The sequence below is a fragment of the Pecten maximus genome, unplaced genomic scaffold (assembly GCF_902652985.1).
Source record: "Pecten maximus unplaced genomic scaffold, xPecMax1.1, whole genome shotgun sequence".
NCBI lineage: Eukaryota > Metazoa > Mollusca > Bivalvia > Pectinida > Pectinidae > Pecten > Pecten maximus.
The window spans coordinates 261,576-285,085 of record NW_022982732.1 but is presented as its reverse complement, the minus strand read 5'-3'; the positions used below and the strand labels follow the sequence as shown (position 1 = coordinate 285,085).

The 23,510-nt window shown below is 38.9% G+C and overlaps 2 protein-coding genes across 2 annotated transcripts; both read left to right on the top strand.

Moving 5' to 3' along the window:
• Positions 1–1,735: 1,735 nt before the first annotated feature.
• On the top strand, positions 1,736–3,860 carry LOC117320855. The gene is made up of 2 exons (XM_033875338.1): positions 1,736–1,806; positions 2,472–3,860. The coding sequence occupies exon 2, from the start codon at positions 2,477–2,479 to the stop codon at positions 3,200–3,202; it is 726 nt and encodes a 241-aa protein (XP_033731229.1). The 5' UTR covers positions 1,736–1,806; positions 2,472–2,476; the 3' UTR covers positions 3,203–3,860.
• A 3,793-nt stretch (positions 3,861–7,653) lies between these two features.
• Positions 7,654–23,503, top strand: LOC117320869. The gene is made up of 3 exons (XM_033875352.1): positions 7,654–7,952; positions 15,385–15,446; positions 23,397–23,503. The coding sequence occupies exons 1-3, from the start codon at positions 7,654–7,656 to the stop codon at positions 23,501–23,503; spliced, it is 468 nt and encodes a 155-aa protein (XP_033731243.1).
• Positions 23,504–23,510: the final 7 nt, after the last annotated feature.

The window sequence follows — 23,510 nt, the reverse complement described above, 5'->3', positions numbered from 1 at the left end:
ACTAATCTGAAAACAATATGGCCGACAGGCAGCCATCTTGGATTTTGACAATTGAAGTTTGTTATAGCTATTTCTCAGAAACTTATGAAGGGATCTTTCTGAAATTTCAATTGTAGCTTTGCCTCAGCGCCTAGTTATGCATATTGCATTTTGAGACTATTCGGAAAACAACATGGCCGACAGGCAGCCATCTTGGATTTTGACAATTGAAGATTGTTATCGCTATTTATCAGAAATTGCTGAAAGGATCTTTCTGAATTTCATTTGTAGGTTGCCCTCTGTGTCTAGTTATGCATATTGGATTTTGAGACCAGTCAGAAAACAACCTGGCTGACAGGCAGCCATCTTGTATTTTGAAAATTGAAGTTTGTTATCGCTATTGTACAGAAGGTACTGAAGGGATTTTTCTCAAATTTCATATGTAGGTTCCCCTTGGTCCCTGGTATTGCATTTTGGGACCAATCGGAAAACAACATGGCCGACAGACAGCCATTATTGCTAAATCTTAAATTTTATATATAGGTTGCCCTTGTTTGAAAAGTACTAGAGGGCTGTTTCTGAATTTACACAGATTAGTAAGACTTAGAGGAAGGGAAAAGTAGAGAAAAGATCAATCTGACATGGAACCTATAAAGATCATTCAATGGTGGGCGCCAAGATCCCTCTGGGATCTCTTGTTATGTTAATTATTGATTATTAACTATTAATGATAGATCACACAGGGTATCCAATTACGATCAAATTGCCACAATTTAAAATCCTTTATTTCAATTTAAGGGGGGGGGGGGGGGGCACATGTGGTGCTTGCTAATCAAATCCGTCGTCACCTATGTATACGTGCCTGGAAATTTTTATATGGTCTTACACAAACATTATTCTTGATCCATTGTTTAATAAGTAGTAGCAACAGGCCATGTCTGACAAGAAGTAGTATAGAAGTATAGTATTTAACACCTGTCATCAGATCCTCTGAAAAGATCAATATATATCTAGAATAGTGACGGTGCATGATGTAACAAAATACTAACAATAACTTTTAAAAATCATTATACAAATACATTATACAAATTGTATATGTATGAATTCATTTTGTAAAACTCTATCGAGTTTTCATAATCTAAAGCATATATGAATGCTTATACATTTATTGTGGTTGTTAGAAATTGAGTTCAAACACACATTTGGGCAAAAACGATCAATAATGTATGAACCAATTTTAAGCCTATTCGCCTGTGGTGATTGACCACTGATCCTTCTATAATTTTTCAACACATTATTCATCAATTTGCCTCCTTTTCCTCTCAACAACTGTCTGGCACAAACTTCTAACATACTTTTTAACAAGTATTATGTTCATGACCTTTCCATAGAGTAAATTTTCATATACATTGTATGTTGAATTTTTTCCACATTTCAGTTATGGATACACTGTCTGCAGTGAAGTTAGTCATTTGGAATGATTTGATGTTTCTCCTGAGTACAAGAAGCTGTATGTAGATCACAGAGCTGTAGGTATTACAATATCATTTAACTTAAATATACCTGTGATACATAATACCATGTACACTATAACTTATACCTGTGATACAGTACACCGTATACACTGTATAACTTATACCTGTGATAATAAATTATACCTGTGATACAATACACCATGTACACTATATAACTTGTAATTTTCATTTATGTTGATTTTTTTTCTCATTTCAGTTACGGATATACAGTCTGAAGTAAACGCAGTCATTTGGAATGATTTGATGTTTCTCCTGAGTACAAGAAGCTGCATGTAGATCACAGAGCATATAGGTATTACAATATCATTTAACTTAAATATACCTGTGATACATAATACCATGTACACTATAACTTATACCTGTGATACAGTACACCGTATACACTGTATAACTTATACCTGTGATACAGTATACCATATACACTGTATAACTTATACCTGTATCACAGGTATACCATATAAACTGTATAACTTATACCTGTGATACAGTACACCATGTACATTGTACACTGTATAACTTATACCTGTGATACAGTACACCATGTACACTGTATAAATTATACCTGTGATACGTACAGTACACCATGTACACTGCCTAATGTATACCAGTGATTCTCTACATCTTGTACACTATATAATTGATCTGATATCATCCAATGCTTTCAGGTAATATTTTAAGTACGTTTTCTGTATCTTGAGACACCTATATTTCATAGATAAAGTTAGCTTCTGCAAGTTTTCTTTTTGTTAAATTAGATTAACATTATGTCATTGAATAAGCATCTTTACAAGTATCAACTTTTATTCAAGTCATTGCTTTACAGATGTTTTTTGATTTTGAATAAAAAAAGGGACTGAATAACTTGAAATAAGTAACTTAAAGCAATTATTTGAAATTATATTTAGCTATTTAAAGTTGAATTTAAGATAGCTTAAATTACCTATTTCTTTGTTTAAGGTACAATGGAATCTGCAACAAAGCCTTATTGCTGTGTTGTGTGCTCAAAGAGGACTAAGGCCAAGGACAGAAGACCTGTAGGAGGCATAACCAACAAAGCATTTAGAAAATACCTAGAAAAATGTTTCATGATCAAAGCGGTTGATGGTGACATTACTTGTGGAAAGTGTCGCATGAAATTTTATAATAAGAAGACATCTCAACATATTGTTGCCAATAATTCTATTTCAGATGTCCCCAAAGAGGTTGATGTTGTAGGCAAAGTAAAGTCTCCTCGCAACATTTCTCTAAAGTTGTCGTCTGTGGCAGGATCGTCAAACAGCACTTGTTGTGTATGTCGAAAAGGGATGAGAAAGTCCATTGTAGTGTCAACATTTACAAGATTTAACACTTTTGTAGATCATAACATTATCATCAAACAAGGTGCAAGATGTTGTCCAAAGCATTTTGAAGGAAGCATGAAGTTTACCTCTGATGCCCTATTGTTATTGCAACAGAATACCAAATCTGTCACAGAATTCAACAAGACTGATTTATTACATTTAGTTACAAGTTTGCGTGATGCTGCACTCAAAAACAAAGAAAGACGCATGGATTTTGATGGTGATTGTTTCACAGATGCAGATTACCTGAACCTGATGGGAGTCAGCAAAGACTCTTTTGATGACATCTGTAAACATGTTAAAGACATACGTCATACAGCCGTTAGAAGTATTAGGACATGTCTTTGAATTTTCTTGACCAAACTGCGATCTGGAATGTCAAACAAAATGTTGTCCACTCTGTTTAATGTTGGTCCAGATGCTATAAAAAGAGCAATTACATCAGGAAGAAAGGCATTAATGACAGACTTTGTTCCAAAAAACATTGGCTTCAATCATGTTACAAGGGAGGAAATTATTTCAAATCATACAAGACATTTAGCACAAACATTATTTGGAGGACCCCTTCTACCAGCAATACTTGTCATAGATGGCACATACATCTACATTCAGAAGAGCTCCAAGTTTCAGTTTCAGCGTCGGTCCTACAACATGCACAAACACAGGCCTTTGGTTAAACCAATGATCTTCGTTTCAACTACTGGTTATATTGTCAGTGTGCTTGGTCCATACTTGAGTGACTCCAAAAACAATGATGCTGAAATTTTGAAACATGCATTAAAAACAGATGAGGAGGCCATAAGATCATGGTTACAGGAAGATGACATTTTCATCGTTGACAGAGGCTTTCGGGATTCTATTGATTTCTTGGAGGCTATGGAAATCAAATCAGAAATGCCCTCTTTCTTAAAAAAGAATCAGAAGCAACACACAGTAGAGGAAAGTAACACATCTAGGCTGGTGACAAAGCTGAGATGGGTAGTAGAGTCTGTCAATGGACGCTTGAAGACTTAACGAGATTTCTAAATAACATTGTTCCAAATTCACAGATACCCTACATCAGAGACTATGTACAGATTGTATCCTGTTTGTGCAATAAATATTTGGCTCCGATGGTGTCAACTGATCAAGAGGATGATGTTCTGTTAGGATGTAAGATGTTGCACTTGTCAAAGCAAAATAATGAACTGATGGAAAGAGTTATAAGTGAAAGGCTAGACAAGCTTAATGCATGCTGGCAAAAGTTAGAGGATGTTGGATGTGCATTGGCTTTCCCAAGACTTGATGAGACAGATTTAAGGAACATAACCTTAGGTGTTTATCAGCTCAAACTTGCTAAGTCCTACGCCGAAGAGCACATGAATGATGACGGTGACTACGAATTGTATGTGCATAACATGGAGGAAGGCCTACTAATGGGGAAAATCCAAAGTCGCCATACATCGTCAAAAATGTACAAGATGTGGATAGGGTATGACGAGTGTAGAGTGAAAAGTTGGTACTGTCAGTGTAAGTGTGGAGCCAGAGTAGTTGGTACATGTGCCCATATAACCTCAGTTATTTGGTATCTTGGATATGCTAGAAATGAAATTTGGCTGTGGGAAGGACTGGACAGTATACTTGAAAGATGCGAAGGATATCCCAGAACCAGTTCAGGTTGATGCAGATAGTGATGTGGAAGAGTGAATTATAAAGTAAACCGTACAGTTGAACCTCTTTTAGAACTTGTCTCAAAGACCCTGTTTTAATTTGTAGGTCCGAACCTAATTTTACTTGGATAATTTAAAGTTTTGTCGTGGTCCTGATGACTTAAGAATAACAAGGTTTTACTGTCATTAGTTATCATTGTTCATACGAAGCAGAGGACAGTTTTACTGATGTAATGGGTAGGCTTTGTATTATGTACACTAATACACGTTTGAAATTGTACATTTACTGATATATATACATTTATACAAATGCACCAGGCTTATATGTTTTGTGTTGAGAAAATGTGAATATGAGTCGCTATATGTTTCAATAATAACCAATGTTAAAAGGCTCTTCAGTTGTGAGGGAGCGAGTAGTTACAGATTAACAAGTGTGCATATCACATCCAGGCATAACAATGAATATCAGAAGTAGTATGTTTGTTTTAAATGAATGCTATATTTGGCATTTCTGATACACTGAAAAGTCTTTGTCAGGCTGATATTTTTTTTTAAACTCTCTGCAATTTTACAAATTATCTATTGGAGTCATACCTTATTGATGGTTGATGTTATATCTGATAAACACTGATAATTAGAACCTGTATACTCAAAAAGCTTGCTGGATCCAATGGGGTCTTACATGTAAGAGCATATTCTTGATTTTACACCAACTGAATATATTCCATAGTTTTAAAAACTTTTCATTGCAAAGCAAATAAGTTTAAGATACAGACTAGTAGACTCTTGTTTGTGTATATATCTGTAGATCTGTGTTTACACCTAGGCCTGTCAGAAGCCACATATACATTTATTTTCACTGAACATGAATGTGATGCTTTTCTCATCCATAAATATCAACTTTGGCTATAAAGTATCATTTATTTGTGTAAACATGCTGAAGAGCATTGATCCTTTGTATGAACTTCTTGATAGTAATCATGTTATTTGTCTACATTGTATCTATCTGTAGACCAAGCATTGTCCTTACTATGGATTCTTTAAAACTAGAGCACCAAGAGTACCAGTTTTGAAGTTGTCACCACAATGTTTAAGGAAAGTCTTTTCATTTACATAAATTGTATTCCTTTGTATATATATATTTCAATTTCTACTGAGTTTGATTCAATGGAACCTGCCTAATGTTGTCCATTTCATTTGCCCATGCTTTTAACAAGATTAAAATTGCATGTATAAATACATATTCTCAGTATAATTATGCAACTGGACATTTGGATTTAACTCTTTGATAAAGTTGTTTTTATCTTCAAAATGCATATTAATGACTTAGGTTAAATGTTATTAAAATTATTCTACTTGAATATTGGAAAATGTCAAGGATAAGCTCAGACCCTGAAACTACAACAGTAGTCTAGTACTATAGCACTGTTATGTCTAATAAAGGGGTAATATTTGCATTCCACAAAAATGTTCTTTGTTATTATTAAAATGTTTAAATTAGAATTTCTTCTTGTTTTCATACTTCAATACACACTACTAACACATTTGGTTTATTTGTAACAAACATGGAAGTATGCGACATCATAATTAAAAAGAGACATAAAAAAAGCAATATGACGTCAACATTCATACCGCGACGTTGACATCATTCTCAAAACATGACGTTAAAACATGCTTAATGCAAAGAGGTGTATCTCAAAAGTCTGTCAAGGTATCGCTTTATGAATTTACATGAACAAGAAATGTATCTTATATTTTATCTTGACCAAAAATGAACGGTTTTTGAGGGGATGCCAAAAATGCCCCTTACCACCCCAGGTCCTTTTCTAGAAGAATTAAACAACTTTAGACAACATAGCCAGTATTCAGTACCGGACATATCACCATGGCTTGTTAAAACACCCGACATTAATTTCACGCTACATGAGCGGACAAAGGCCAGTGCATTACCCGAAGAACACAAATCCTGCTTTCGGGAGTGCATTGCGGGTTTCCCTACTCATGCACAGATCTACACTGATGGCTCAAAAGATGGTGAGAAGGTTGCAGCAGCCTGCTGCACTACTCACCACTGTTCTTCCATTCGACTCCCAGATGGCGCCTCGATATTCTCTGCGGAGGCATGTGCCATCGGTTTGGCCCTTGACCATTTCGATGAACACCGCATTGAACAGGCCGTCATCTGTTCTGATTCAATATCAGTCCTTCAAAGTTTATGATCACGTGAACCCAAGAACACCTTAATACAAAACCTTTCCTCCCGGGTATCTCGAACTTTCGATAAACAAACATCAAGCTGCCGTATTCAGATAAAAAGCCAATCATTCAGTCAGCCATTCGACACCAATGGCAACAAGGATGGTGCACAGAGACAACAAATAAACTTTTTAAACTGCAACCAAAACTTAAGCCAAGTCTGCCCAGTCGGAGAGATCGCAGAGAGGAAGTTTTCCTCTCTCGCCTCCGGACTGGACATACCTACATCACACAAGTGCATCTACTGAAAAGGGGAGATCCGCCTATATGCCACGTATGCGACTCCCCTTTCACAGTGGAGCATTTTTTAATTAATTGCGCAGACTTTAAACATGTCCGGGATAAACATTTCGATGTTCCCGACATGAAAACACTCTTTGATATTGTAAGCGTAGATCGTATCTTTGAATATTTGAAAGAGATAGATTTATTTTACAAAATTTAACTCAAAATTTATCACGATCATTCAACAATACCTCATCCGTTCTTATCGTTCCAAACCATTCATCATAGTTTGAATTTTCACTTTTAACATGAATTTTACTGAATCTTAGTTTTATTCCTCGATACCTTTTAAATGCATTTTGCTTGTTGATCATCTTTTTAAATAAACAAATCTCTGTTCTATCTGTCCACCTTTATTTTATGAAGTGACCGCTCCATCTTAGAAAGAGCTAAACCGACTGGCCCTAAATGACCATAGTTGTCGATGGGCCGTTTAACTCAAACAAACAAACAAATCCATGTGCAACAAAAAGGTTCAGGTAAAGCTTCTACCCCCACAAAGGAGTCGTGCGCACCAGACTGATACAGCAACATCACCTATGTATCGGTCATTTGGAACTCAAACAGATCCAAAAGTTACAAAGCTACGAGTAGCTTCTGCCATCAACCATGAAACTCCATCTGATAAGTTTGATAGGGAGGAAGAAGATGTTCATGGGGAATGATGATGATGCTGATGATGATGAGTATTATCCAGCATTAGATGATTGGGAAGGAACAGATGATGAGGGAGAGGTTAATAGCATGAATTACTGCTTCGAGAATGACGTGTCACCTCTGGAGGAGAAGCAGTTCCTGGTCAGCGAGACAGCTCTTGGAGAACTCCTCTCTGTTTGTCGTTACTGTCTGGGTAAATGCACCCCTCTGTTACAGTTCACTAGAGGGACGATGATTGTTACCAGGGCCCGGTTTCATCAACGTTCCTTAACTTTAAGGAGCTCCTTAAATCAACATTTTCCTTAAATCTAAGGAAAATTCCTTAACTTAAATAAATTGCGTTTCATGAAACGTCCTCAACTTAATTGCCCTGCAGATAGGGCGTAAGAATTGTACCTGCTGCCCCCATTGTATGATCGTAAGAGGCGACTAAATTTGGGATATTATCTTTTATCAGTGAGGTAGCACTTTAAATCGGCAAAAGTTCCGGCCTATCACAAGGAGACTTTACACGAACATACCGCAGCCTTCCAAAACACACATACGCACTCACCACACACATGCATGTCGCACGCACGGGAGGCCGTCCTTAAATGACCTTAGCTGTTAGTAGGACGTTAAACAAGGTAAACCAAACCAAACCATTTGCAGTACATTTTTTGAAATAGGGACCTTGACCTTTGACATTGCAAGGCAATAACAAGCAAGTACTTTTAATAAGGAATTCCTAGCTGTGTGAGGTCTGAGCGAAATTGATTCTAGGAAACTCAAGATATTGAATGGAAACTAAAGTTATGACAAAAAGACAGACGGATGAACAATATAAAATGTTCATATTTGGCACATGTATCCAATACTATTAAAAGTTTCAACACAACTAGAAAACCCAGAATAGACGTTAAACATAATGATTTCTGTGCCACCATTTAAAATTGTTACATGCATATACTGTATGTCTTTCAAAGGTATTAATACCTAAATGCTACTAATTTGAGCATGATAATTTTAAGCCATTGATATGCAAAAACTGAACCATTATATAATTTAAAGTCCATATATTGGTTAAGTCTATCAAAATATCATTGTATATACATGACTTTAAGGAATTTTTACAAAAGATAATATGTTTCTGTGTTTAATGAATTTTCATGTGCAGGAAGTATTGTATTGGAAAATTTAAAAAAATGATTTAATTGCATCTTCAAAAGAAATTCCCAATGTACTTGGAGCTGTGGATGGGACGATCATCAGAGTCATTGCCCAAAGGAAAATGAAAACGACTTCGTAAATCGAAAAAAAGGTTTCCACAGTCTTAATGTCCAAGTGAGTACTTAAATCAATATTTTCATCAAATCTAGCACACGCTCTATATTATCTTGTTGCTCTCTGACAATCAATTCAGAATTAGAGAGTAACATATAAATTGAAAGTCTTGAGAAGCAAAAACATGTACATTATATACCAATTATAACCAAACATCAAAACACAAATCAATCATTGTGTCTTTCATTTGTACTTAGTTGTAGCTGAGTGTTTTGTGTACATCGATTGGCAGATAGTTTTAATGAATTCAATTTTTTTTAGATGATGTGTGATCATCGACTCAGAATTACAAATTGCTATGCAGACTGGCCAGGATCAGCCCATGATCAACGCATATTCAAAAATAGTCATTTAGGAATGGATCTTGAAAATGGTGAGATATATATATTTAACCGGATTTGACCTAGATTTGTATGGCGGGTGTCCTCAATGAAGCAGAGAATGCTTACTCTACTAGAACACCTGGTTCTATTATCATAATATTTTTGTCAAGAGCCTCCATATGTATCTATATTTTGTTAATATTTTCCCTTGTTTAATCAAATTCGGGTTTGAATTATTGTTCGGAAAGATTGTAGGTACATGTATTCCTTTTGTTTTTGCAAATATTGAAATGAAATCGTCATCTAATACTTCAATTTTGGCAAGCATTTCCCCGGGCTTAAAAATGTTGTTCATCCCATAACGAAATAATGGTGTCGCCCATTATAACGTTACTTTTGACTGGCTGTTGCAGCAGTATAATCATTTTATGAGACAAGAGTCAATCAAGAAAGTTAATTTTGGCAAGGTTTGACTTGAATCATTAAGATGCAGTTTAGTATACATTGTAGCATTTATGCTATGGAGATGTAAAAACAAAACAAAAATCAGGAGTATACTCTCGTAATAAAAAGCTTTCATGTTTGTTTATAGTACAATCTAGTTTTTTGTGTGTTTTACCTCTATATCATCAAAAAATATATTCCACTTTCTCCTTAAATAAAATGCTTAAGTGGCCTTTCTGCGACAAATTGTGCAAGGCTTGGAAATAAATAAAAATTGATAAATCAAATTCAATAAAGAAAAATCAAACTAAAAAATAATTAAGTTCTAAGCTGTATTACTTTTTAAGTCCAATTTCCTAACAATTTACATTAATGAATAAATATAATTTCGAAAAATGTGTATGTTTCAGGACGATACGACGGCATTGTTTTAGGAGATTCAGCATACCAATGCACAAATCATGTTATATCCCCATATTTGGTTGCGCTTTAACAACGCCCTCTGTAAAACTCGCGTTCTGATAGAGCAAACTTATGCAGTACTGAAAAGAAGATTTGCCTGTTTAGGATCATGCCTGCGGGTTGCTCCTCGCAGGGCAGCAGATTGTTGTTGCTTGTGCTGTGTTGCACAATATTGGCATCGACCAAGGGGACAATGTTCATTTTGATTTAGATGGAATTGGGGATGAATGGGAATTCAATTTTCAAATCATGAGGGAAGGGGAGGGTAGAAGGAGGGAATTTATCAGACGGACATACTTTCCATAACAGGTGTCAGTCGATCAGATGATGTGCAGCAGAGCCAAAATATGAAAACAACATTGTAATATCAATATTCTAGATGATTATCTGTTGCCAATTTCATTTATGATCAATCTCATAATTTAACAAATTAATTGAGACCAGGTATCTTTATACATAAAAGAATGAATATTGCTTATACCTAAGATAATGGAAATAATGGATTTACACGAACTATTCTTCTATTGTTGCATTAATATTTAGCAAACCTTTTACCTATCACAATAAAATATTTGAGAAGATTTAAAGCAAAAACAAAAAAGTTGTTCCTTTTTTCTATTTCCAAACATAACATTTGGTTTGGTTTGGTTTATTTAGTTTAACGTCCAAATAACAGCTAAGGCCATTTAAGGACGGCCTCCCGTGCGTGCGACATGCATGCGTGTTGTGAGTGTGTATGTGTGTTTTGGGAGGCTGTGGTATGTTCGTGTTAAGTCTCCTTGTGATAGGCCGGAACGTTTGCCGATTTATAGTGCTACCTCACTGGAGCATACTGCCGAAGACACCCAGCACTACACCCCACCCGGTCACATTACACTGACAACGGGTGAACCAGTCGTCCCACTCCTTATATGCTGAGCGCTAAGCAGGAATAGCAACTACCTTTTTTAAAGACTCTGGTATGTCTCGGCTAGGGGACAGAACCCAAATCCTTCCTCACAGCGGCGAACACTCAACTAAAGGCCAAAAGTGAGGCATTGTCAAGGGAGACATTAGGAAGAAGAAAGTTATTAAGAAAGAAAAGATAAGATCCCAAATTTAGTCGCCTCTTACGATCATGCAATGGGGGCAGCAGGTACAATTCTTACGCCCTACCTGCAGGGCAGCCAAACATAACACAAAAAGGGCCAAAACTCTATTTTAGACTATATGAAATATTGATGAATAAAACTACTGTTCAGGAAAAAACATGTCATGTTTACAAAGCATACAAAGTTTGAAAGAAGTTTGTTATAAACTGTAGGAGAAACACAAGTGGCCCAGAGCTTGAATCGCTCACCTAGATATTTCACCATATATGACAAAAACTTTTTTTTTATTGAATTATATACCCAATAACCACTTTCCCAGTTCAATATCTAATATTAATCTGTATATTTTAAATAAACATATCCATTGCTCGGTTTCAGAGAATAAGTCGTTCATATCAATATAGCCAAATTTACCACTTTTGGCCCCACCACTCAGGCCCCCAGTCCCATCCCAAATCCCGATCAGTGGTTATGAAGAATAAGTCTAATGTTGACAGATGGATGACGGACACCACTGTATGGCATAATAATTTGAGCTTGGCCATGTGGAGTGGAAGATGAGGATTTGATGGCTGTTATTGTGGCAATCTCGCCTATTGGAAAGAGAAAATTTATTTTTCATTGTCTGTCAATGAAGCCGCTCTCTTTTTCCAATAGGCAACCTCTGCCGCTGCCTTACTTTTGATGGCCTCAATTTCAGCCATCAACTTCCTCCTCTCCCAGACCCTCCTCATCTCATATAGTCTGGGCTCGCTGAGGGCCCTCTTTTCTGCCTCTTCCAATTCCTCAAGGGAATCTGTCCTCCTTGTTCTTTTAGTTTTGGAGTTTGGCCCTGTACATGTAGCTGCCGGTGTCTTTATTGGCGTATTGTCGGATTTTGGAATAACAGAAAATTACTTAGTTATCATAGATCAATGAAGAAACATAATATTGTCTGCACTAAAAATGACAGGAATATTTTCAGTTTGACAATAACCAATAGATTAATTTTATATATTAAATACTTTCCAAATTTCATGTGAATTCAATATGGTATCTATGACCGACAGGCATTGTCAGCTATAAATATGTCATGGTGCGCCATAATGATGTCACCATCAGGGCATATATTAAAACAATTTACCGGTTAGTCAATGTTGCCATTCCTCAAGTTTATTCTTGTTCAATTATTAGTATCAAACATGGTCATAATATAGCTGACACACAGATAGTATCATCTAATATAGTCAAAGACCCCCATATAAATATAAAACAGACACACCCTACAATTATATTAAGTCAGTTAGTATGTGGTCACCATGGGGGACAGACCTTGCTTCAGCCAGGGGTACTAAACCCAGCATGGCCACTATACCTATTTACTGTTCTTAGCCTTATCTTGTTATCTATACACATGTATATTTATTTCTAAAAAATAAGCATTTTCTATCTGTCATAGTATCCATGAATTGACATATTTGTTTGAATTGCTGAATGCTATATTCAACTGCAAGATATTCTTGAAATGTCTCAAACTATACCTTTAAACATAGCTGATATCGCCGAGTCAAAATTTTCTGATGCCTCTGGAATATTAGGTTGCTAAGGGCCACAGATGACTATAACTTCTGACAGCTCAGGGTCGGCAGTATCATAATGTTAAGATGATTTTTAATCTAAATTATATCATGTCCAAACACAATATGCTTTTGTGTGTAGCCAGTTTGGTTTGGTTTGGTTTATTAAGAAGAAAGTTGTTAAGAAAGAAGAGAAAAGATAAGATCCCAAGTTTAGTCGCCTCTTACGATCATACCCTGCAGGTAGGGCGTAAGAATTGTACCTGCTGCCCCCATTGCATGTTCGTAAGAGGCGACTAAATTTGGGATCTTATCTTTTCTCTTCTTTCTGAACAACTTTCTTCTTCCTAATGTCTCCCTTGACAATGCCTCACTTTTGGCCTTTAGTTGAGCGTTCGCCCCTGTGAGGAAGGCTTTGGGTTCTGTCCACTAGCCGAGACATACCAGAGTGGGACGACTGGTCTTTAAAAATGGTAGTTGCTACTCTTGCTTAGCGCTCAGCATATTTGGAGTGGGACGACTGGTTCGCCCGTTGTCAGTATAATGTGACCGGGTGGGGTTTGCTGCTGGGTGTCTTCGGCAGTATGCTTCAGTGAGATATCACTATAAATCGGCAAAGGTTCCGGCCTATCACAAGGAGACTTTACACGAACATACTGCAGCCTCCCAAAACACACATACGCACTCATCACACGCATGCATGTCGCACGCACGGGAGGCCGTCCTTAAATGACCTTAGCTGTTAATAGGATGTTAAACAAAATAAACATTGGAACTGGAGAACTTTAAAATGTGATATTCAAGCTGGCTGCCATGGTGGCCATCTTGGATTTCTGACCGACCCAATAAATAACAACATTTGGTCTGGACCATCTCAGGATCATTTCTGGTAAGTTAGAGCTGAATCCCACCGGTGGAATTTGAGAAGTTTGAAATAGGTGTTGTTCAGGAAAACCATGATTGCGCAATCATGTTACAAAATTGCCGCCATTGCTGCCATGTCAGAGTTTTTACGAGGCCGAAAAATAACAACACTTGGTTGGGAACATATCAGGATCATTTCTGGCAAGTTTCAGCCCAACAGCACTGGTGGAACTTGAAAAGACGTTTAAAATGTGTTTTTCAAGATGGCGGCTATGGTGGCCATCTTGGATTTCAAATCGGCCCGAAAAATAACAACACTTGGTTGGGATCATATCCGGATCATTTCAGGCAAGTCTAACCCAACAGCACTGGTGGAATTTGAGAAGACGTTTAAAATGTGTTTTTCAAGATGGCGGCTATGGTGGCCATCTTGGATTTCAAATCGGCCCGAAAAATAACAACCCTTGGTTGGGAACATATCAGGATCATTTCAGGCAAGTTTCAACCCAACAGCACTGGTGGAACTTGAAAAGAAGTTTAAAATGTGTTTTTCAAGATGGCGGCTATGGTGGCCATCTGGGATTTCCGACCGACCCGAAAAATAACAACACTTGGTGGGGATCATATCAGGATCATTTCTCGCAAGTTTCAGCCCAACAGTACTGGTGGAACTTGAAAAGAAGTTTAAAATGTGTTTTTCAAGATGGCGCTATGGTGGCCATCTTGGATTTGAAATCGGCCCGAAAAATAACAACACTTGGTTGGGAACATATCAGGATCATTTCTGGCAAGTTTCAGCCCAACAGCACTGGTGGAACTTGAGAAGAAGTTTAAAATGTGTTTTTCAAGATGGCGGCCATCTTTGATTTCGGATCGGCCCGAAAAATAACAACACTTGGTTGGGAACATATCAGGATCATTTCTGGCAAGTTTCAGCCCAACAGCACTGGTGGAACTTGAGAAGAAGTTTAAAATGTGTTTTTCAAGATGGCGGCCATCTTGGATTTCAAATCGGCCCAAAAAATAACAACACTTGGTTGGGAACATATCAGGATCATTTCTGGCAAGTTTCAGCCCAACAGCACTGGTGGAACTTGAGAAGAAGTTTAAAATGTGTTTTTCAAGATGGCGGCCATCTTTGATTTCGGATCGGCCCGAAAAATAACAACACTTGGTTGGGAACATATCAGGATCATTTCAGGCAAGTTTCAACCCAACAGCACTGATGGAACTTGAGAAGAAGTTTAAAATGTGTTTTTCAAGAAGGCCGCTATGGCGGCCATCTTGGATTTCAGACCGACCCAAAAAATAACACTTGGTCGGGATCATATCAGGATCATTTCTGGCAAGTTTCAGCTCAAAAGCACTGGTAGAACGTGAGAAGAACATTAAAATGTGTTTTCAAAATGGCGGCTATGGCGGCCATCTTGGATTTTAGACCGACCCGAAAAATAACAACACTTGGTAAGGACCATCTCAGGATCATTTCTGGCAAGTTTCAGCTTAATCCCACTGGTGGAACTTGAGAAGATTGAAATGTGAAAAGTTTACGGACTGCGCACGGCGGACGGCGCACGACGACGGATGAAGCACGATGCCTTCGGGTCAGATGACCTAAAAATACATGAGGGAAGAACACAGCAACACAAAGCACTACTTTGATGTTTGGCATGTAGCGAAAGGTATGTCTTTGCTAAAGACAAAGATTGTACTTGATGTACATGTATAAATGGGGCATATACAGTGGACCCTCGATAATCCGAACACCTTCGTTCCCAGTCCAAACCGTCCGGATTATACCCTTTCTCTTGTGAGAGGGTTATCTCCGAGTATCATACTTACCTGCTAGGTGAACTTTCTACATATGGTTTATATCACTCTTTCTATAATTACCCGCCGACAAAATAAAAATTAATGCTCCCCCGATCCAGCCAATGACTGGTCCCTTCGCGCATGCGCACCAATCTTTTTCGAAGGTATCTATAAACACCCTGTACAATATGTACTGTGGGGAGGAGGGCGGGTATACCTAGCAGGTAAGTATGATACTCGGAGATAACCCTCTCACAAGAGAAAGGGTATAATCTCCTTCATATCATACTTACCTGCTAGGTGAACTTTCTACATATGGCTACTCAAGAATCCAAAGCTTGAATAGGTGGTGGGCAATAAAAATTTTTACTTACCCAACTTTCTCAAAAAGGCTTGTCATTCCTTTTGCGTAGACAAAACCGTGCGAGCAAACCTGCCGGTTTCTTGACTCATGTTCTTCAGGTAGTGGTGGATGAAGGTTGTTTCCGACTTCCAGGAAGCTGCCTCCATGATCTCCTCCATCGAAACCCCCTTGAATAGGGCCATGGAAGTTGAAAGACTTCTAGTATCATGAGCCTTGGCCATTTTGAACTCCATGTCGGTGGAGTCCTTGTAACACCTTTCAATTGTTTGTACTATCCATCTGGAGATAGTATCCCTTGATGCTGCCCGACACAAGTTATCCTTGTAAGTAACAAATAACTGTTCAATATTCTTTCTGAACTGCTTGGTTCTAGACATATAATAACTTAAAGCTCTACAAGGACAGATTAACCTATCTTCATTGACTGAAGAAAAACCTGACATCTTTGGAAGAAAGATGCGTTTTGCAACATAAGACAAAGAATCATTCTTTGCTAAAAAACCTGGGTAAGGAATCAAAGATACACCTGTTTGATCCCATCTGATGTGACCCTCCTTGCAACATAGGGCCTGTAAACAACTTCTTCTTCCTGAAGCAACAGCAACTAAAAATACGGTTTTCCAAGTTAAAAACTTCAATGGAATCTGTGCAATAGGCTCAAAAGGAGCCTTCATCAACCTATTTAAAACTAGAGTAAGACTCCATGATGGAGCCAATCTCCTTCTAGACGGTCTACTGTTAAAATAGGCCTTTAACAATCTTTCCAATCTAGGATGATTTCCTACCTTAATCCCATCCCAGCCGGGATGGATTAATGAAATAGCTGATCGGTAGCCCTGTATTGTGCGAACCTGGAGATTCTTTACCGAAAATAGATACTCCATAAAATCAGCAACCTGTGCAACTGTGGTAGAAAAGGGATCTAATCCTTTCTCTGATGCCCACTTGGAATACAACTTCACTTTTGCATTGTATGTCTGATAGGTGCTAGCTCTTCTAGCCCCAACTGCTCTGTTTGCAACTGCTTCTGAAAAACCCTCGTTGCTATACTGTCTCCTGACAACTTCCATGCAGTCAACCTCAACATGTTCGGGGACGGGTGCAGCCTCTTGTTGTGAGGTTGTCTGATAATGTCTTCCCTCTGAGGTAATCTGATTGGATGTTTTGTCAGGAGATCTACGAGGTCTGGAAACCATGATTGTCTCTCCCAGAATGGTGCTATCAAGATTAGTGTCACCTGTTCCTGTTGAACCTTTCTGATTACTCGCGTAATCAGAGATATTGGGGGATATGCATAAGCATACATTCCTCTCCAATTCTGAGCTAAAGCATCGACAGCTAAGGCTTGGCTGTCTGGGACTGGAGACACTGGTAACTGATGGTTTAGCTTTGATGCAAACAGATCTATTTGTGGCTCTCCCCAAATATGAAATATCTGGTTCAGAACCTGTTTCTGTAATGTCCACTCTGTCGGAATTATTTGTGACTTTCTGGACAAAGCATCTGCTGTCAGGTTCAACCTGCCGGGAATATGAATTGCCTGCAGTTCTATCCTCTCTGCTATGCAGAACTGAAAAATCCTCCATGTCAACATACACAGAGAAGGCGAGCGTGTTCCGCCCTGCTTGTTTATGTAGGTCACCACCGTTGAATTGTCTGACTGTACCAGGATTTTCTTTCCCTGAATCAGACGTCGTATCTGAGAAGTGGCTAAATGAACTGCCTTTAGCTCCTTCCAATTGATGTCTCGTGACCTCTCCTGAGAACACCAGCGCCCCGAGATTCTCTGATTTTCTATATGGGCCCCCCAGCCCTCTCCTGACGCGTCGGTAGTTAGTACTAAATCTACCGGTCTGTCTGTCAGAGTTCTGCCTCTGAACACAGATGCCTCGTTCCTCCACCAAAGGAAGGAGTCTGTCAACAAATTGTTGACTGGGACGGACATGAGAATGTCTCTTGTACATGGTCTCCAATGATAGAGGAGAAACAGTTGGATGGGCCTCATATGTAATCTTGCCCAAGGAACCACCTCTATGCACGAGTTCATCAGTCCCAGAATCTGAAGGATCTGACGGACCTGTACAGTGCTTTTCTGCTCCACATCCATGAACAGTTCTCGCAGAGTGTCGATTCTCTCCCTTGGTGGGAACACTAGACCTAAGTCTAGACGAAAATGAGCCCCGATATACAGGAATTCCTGTGAGGGGACCAGCTGAGATTTCAGCCAGTTTGGAAGAAAACCCAAACGAGTTAGAAGTGGTAGTGTATTCTGGATTGCTAATGATAGCTTCTTTTTGAGGTGTTCTCGAAGAAGCCAATCGTCTAGGTATGCATGAGGATGTAGCCTTAGACTTTTTAAATGAGCTAGGACTACAGAAATTACCTTTACAAATACCCTTGGTCCGGATGCTATTCCAAATGGAAGAGCTACAAACTGGTAGATTCTTCCTTGGAAGGCAAATCTTGGGTATTTCTGACTTTCCTTGTGAATAGGGATATGCAGATAGGCGTCTGTAAGATCTATAGACGCTGCCCAATCGCCCTTGTTTAAGGCTAGAATGATTGACCTCAAATTTTCCATCTTCAAATGTTGGTACCTTATAAACTGGTTTAATGGTTTTAAATTTAGAATGGGTCTGAAACCCCCACTCTTCTTTGGGACAACAAATAACGTGTTGTAGAACCCTGGTTCTGGGTTGGAATCCAGCTTTATTATAGCCTTCTTCGCTAATAGAGACTCTACTTCTGTTATGAGAGTTTGAGCTTTTAGCTTGTTTAATGGAACACTGGTGAACCTTATAGTCTCTGACAAGGGCGGTGTGCGACTGAATTCTATCTTGTATCCTTTTGAAACTACTCCCAAAACGAACTTGTCTGTGGTTATCTCCCCCCATGCTCTCACAAAATGGAGCAATCTCCCTCCTACAGGGATGTCCTGAAAAGGAACTACTTGAGTAGGAGGACTGAGGGTGTAAATCCTAGGGATTATGGGACTGACCTCTCCCTCTCCCTTTCTGAGTATCTCTACTGGCAGGAAAATTAGAGTTGCCTCCCCTGCCTCTGTTATAGCCAGTCTTCTGGCTGTACCCATACTGAGTAGCTGGTGAAACAAAACCTCTGCCTCTACCAGTGTTTTCAAGGCGTCTGAACTTCTTATCAGAACTAATGCGGGAGTCCTCGTGCATGTTGGCTGCGGATGCGGTCCTCTTACCAGGTACTGACCTCTGAGTATCACTCAAAGTACGTGCAGTCTCTCGAACATCCCTGATTAATTCAGATGACTGATGAGTAATCTGCTGGACCTTGTCATTGAACAACAGCTTACCTGCTGGGGGAACTTTAATAAGTTCATTGCGTGCATTTTTGTCAAAAATATGCATAGCATCGAGGTAAAGATTCCGTCTAGCTAAGACGCATCTAGATGAGGCTCTGATTGACAGGTCACCAATATCAGAGAGCGTAGCTGCTAAACTACCCAACAACTGACTTATAGTCTCGTCGGAGACTCCTCCCGACTCTCCCTTAAGTGCCTTTGACAGTGCTGTCAGCATGTAAGAAGCATGGGAAACTGCTCTCTGCTGGTTTCTGAGAGATTGATCAATGGACACATAAGTATTATCCTTCTGGACATCTTTAGGGTGCAAATCACTTTTAACCGACTTACCTCTCTGTGAATGTTTCACAGAATTAATATAGGTTGACACTGCCGCATCAACCTCTGGTACCTTGCCAAATTGTTCAAAATCTGGCTCAGGCCATCTGTACTGAGATCTATGTCTTGCTTTGAAAGAAGCAAACTTTGGAAATGACTTCTCCATCTCTGCCCATGCATTAAGCAGAAGGCCTTCTGCTGGCAGGGCAGGACCCGAGTCCTTGGGTGCATTAGGAAGACCCGAAAAGGTCTCGGCCAGCATAGAAGTTCTAACGTCTTTCTTTTCTTCCGTATCTTGGATGTGTAGCATGTTCTGCACCTCAGCAATCATTTTATTCCACGACTGTGGTACCACCTCTTTGTCAGAGATGTCCTCTCTGTCTGAACCCACACTAGACTGCGAGTCAAACTCTGCCATATGCCCCGTAGAATGGGGAATAGTTCTAGAAAACTGGGTAGAAGTATCTGTAGAAGATTGGTGTTCTTGTATCCAGGCTCGTTTAAGAGTCGGTGAACCACTAAATGAGACTGAGTCGTCAAAATCCTCTAAGTCAAGAGTATCTTCGACCCGATGAGTGCCACTGTTAGTGGAAGGAATGGGGTTACAAGCCCCGATAGCTTCCCTCACCATGCTACCTATATCGTTCTTTAAAGAACTAAGTTCTGTCTGAATGATATTCATTACTTCAGACTTTGAAATGCCCTTAGCGGCGCGAGATCTAGACGGAGATGTCGATCTAGACCCTTTCGTGGGCGATTTACTTGCCGAGGTACCCTCGGTCGGTTTCTCTATTTCGGGAGTGGCTCGCTCCCGTCCCTCGCTATGAGAGACATTTCTGGGCCCTTTACCAGGGTCCTCTCTATCAGAAATCCCCAACGACCCTTTACCAGGGTCGGACTTCTTGTTAGATCTCGACATGCCGGTCGAGTACTGCTGCCGGTAAGCCACGTGGTAACCCCACGGTCGGCAAAAACAAGTAAAATAATCAAATAAAGCAAATGACACCCGTTAAAAAATAAACAAACGTGTCAACAAACACCTTATAACAAACTGTATCGCAACAAATCGAGATAAAAACTCACCTGTTGACTAAAATATTCTACAAAACGAAGCGAGTGATGAAAACGGCAACCATGTGCAATGGCCGCCGAGAAAAAGATCGGGGCGCATGCGCGAAGGGACCAGTCATTGGCTGGATCCGGGGAGCATTAATTTTTATTTTTTCGGCGGGTAATTATAGAAAGAGTGATATAAGCCATATGTAGAAAGTTCACCTAGCAGGTAAGTATGATATGAAGGAGATTACGAGTTTTCCGGACTGCCGAATTTCGTGTACCAGGTCAAAAAAATTGTCGTGTAAGAGTTATCTCCCTTGATTATATACAATCCGGACGTTTCATAAATACGTACGTCTAATTGTCAGACTTTTTAACAATAAATATACTTATGTTTCTGATATGATTCTTGTTTTGTTTTGTAGAAAGTAAAAAATAAACTATATTTTTAAAAGAACATGTAAAGTGAAAGTTGTTTTATTTATAGCGGGCATATGTGACCTACAAACAACACACGTGTCACGTCCCGGAGGTTCACAAACAAGTAGAAATTACAAACGTTAAATACCTTAAATAAAATACCCGGATTTTACAACTTACCGTCAGTCCATGTTTTTTTATGATTTTTACGTACCAGAAACCCCAAGCTATCTATTTAAAAGTACGCGACACCAGCGAGAACTACTGTACCCAAGATGTCCGATAATTATTAAACCCGTATTAACTTAACAATGTGACGCTTAGTTAAGTATCAGACGACTATTGACATATTTGTGTGTAATCAACCCAGTTCTTGTGATCACTGCTTAATACGTAAATGTGTATGTAATTAATAACATTCATCTTTCAATGAGTCGTCGTTTCACGTAACGGTGTTACAAAGCCGATATCCGTGTTGACCCAATACAAGTGTTAATTATGTTAATTACCGATCATAAATTTATTACATGTAGAATCTATTTGAGATTGATTAATTATCGTATCACGTACTGTATGTTTGTGCTTAAATTCTGTAACATTTAGGTCGTAGAGAAAAAGCAATGTACCGTTATAAAAACAAAAGCTACACATTGTAACACAGGTAAACACCCGGGGCTATGACCTGGCAGCGGTCGCTATGACTACGCACAGTGTCAAGCGATAGTCTGTACAGCTGTCGACACGGGTGACTTGCCCCGATTTTTTTCTCCTCGTGGTGAAAAAATCGTCCGGATTATTGAGGGAAATTTACTAATGAAAAGTACGTTCCGTTCCCAAAATGGGCTTCCGGAATCGGAATCCGAATTTCCGGACTGGTGAGTACAAATAACGTTACGGAAATCCGTTCCCGTGCATTTCCGTCCCCGTGCATTTCCGTCCGGACTGTGAGTTTTCCGGTCTATCGGCGTCCGGATTATCGCGGGTCCACTGTATACGCAATGTCATATGTTCTGTCATTGACTATTATTTGCAATTTTTAAAATTTTAGATTATAAATAAGTCTGAAATAATACATACTTAATGATATAATTATGTCAGTATGTATTGACAAACATAGGATATTCATACATTTACTGGAACATAAGAACTATATTTACTGATCTTAATTTTTTTGCATGAGGTTGCATTAAATATTGAGTGTTTTTTCTTTTCTTTTTTTAATCCGTTTTATTAGCTCACCTGCTTGAAGGGCAAGTTTGTTCAAATGAATGACCTTGACTTTCATTCAAGGTCACAGGGGTCAAATATGCTAAAAAAATTAAACTTACTTCTTCTAAATAGCCAAAAGACCCAGGGACTTAATATTGGGTCTGTAGCATGCTGGGGTGAAGGGCTACCTAGTTTGTTCAAATGAATGACCTTGACCTTCATTCAAGGTCACAGGAGTCAAAAAGGCTAAAATCTTTTAACAACTTCTTCCAAATAACCAAGAGTCCCAGAGACCTAATATTTGGCCTGCAGCTTGCTAGGGTGAAGCGGTCCCAAGTTTGTTCAAATGAATGACCTTGACCTTCATTCAAAGTCACAGGATTCAAAAAGGCTAAAATCTTTAAACGACGACTTCTCAATAACCAACAGTCCCAGAAACCTAATATTTGGCCTGCAGCATGCTAGGGTAAAGGGCTCCCAAGTTTGTTCAAATGAATGACCTTGACCTTCATTCAACGTCACAGGAGTCATAAAGGCTAAAAAATTTAAACTTCTCAATAACCAAGAGTCCCAGAGACCTATTATTTGGCCTGCAGCATGCTAGGGTGAAGGGCTCCCAAGTTTGTTCAAATGAATGACCCTGACCTTCATTCAAGGTCACAGGAGTCATAAAGGCTAAAATCTTTAAACGACTTCCTCTCAATAACCAAGCGTCCCAGGGAATTGTATTCGGCCTGTAGCATGCTGGGGTGAAGGGCTACCAAGTTTGTTCAAATGAATGACCTTGACCTTCATTCAAGGTCACAGGAGTCAAAAAGGCTAAAATCTTTAAACGACTTCCTTTCAATAACCAAGCGTCCCAGGGAATTGTATTAGGTATGTAGCATGCTGGTGTGAAGTGCTACCAACTTTGTTCAAATGAATGACCTTGACTTTCAAGGTCACGTCGATCAAGTATGCTTAAATCTTTAAATGACTTTTAGTGAATAGCCAAAGTGCAGAGAGACATTATATTGGTCATGTAGCATGCTTTCAAATAACTGCAGGATCCATATATATGAAAAGATCACTGCATTGCAGGTGAGCGATTTGGGCCCATTGGGCCCTTGTTTATTTCAGGGATATCAAACAAGCTTGAAGCTATGGCCAAGAAAAAGAATGGGCAAGACATTCGGCATTGGATAAAGGCCATTGTGAATCATGCACTGGGTTTCTGCTTCATGTGATGGTGAT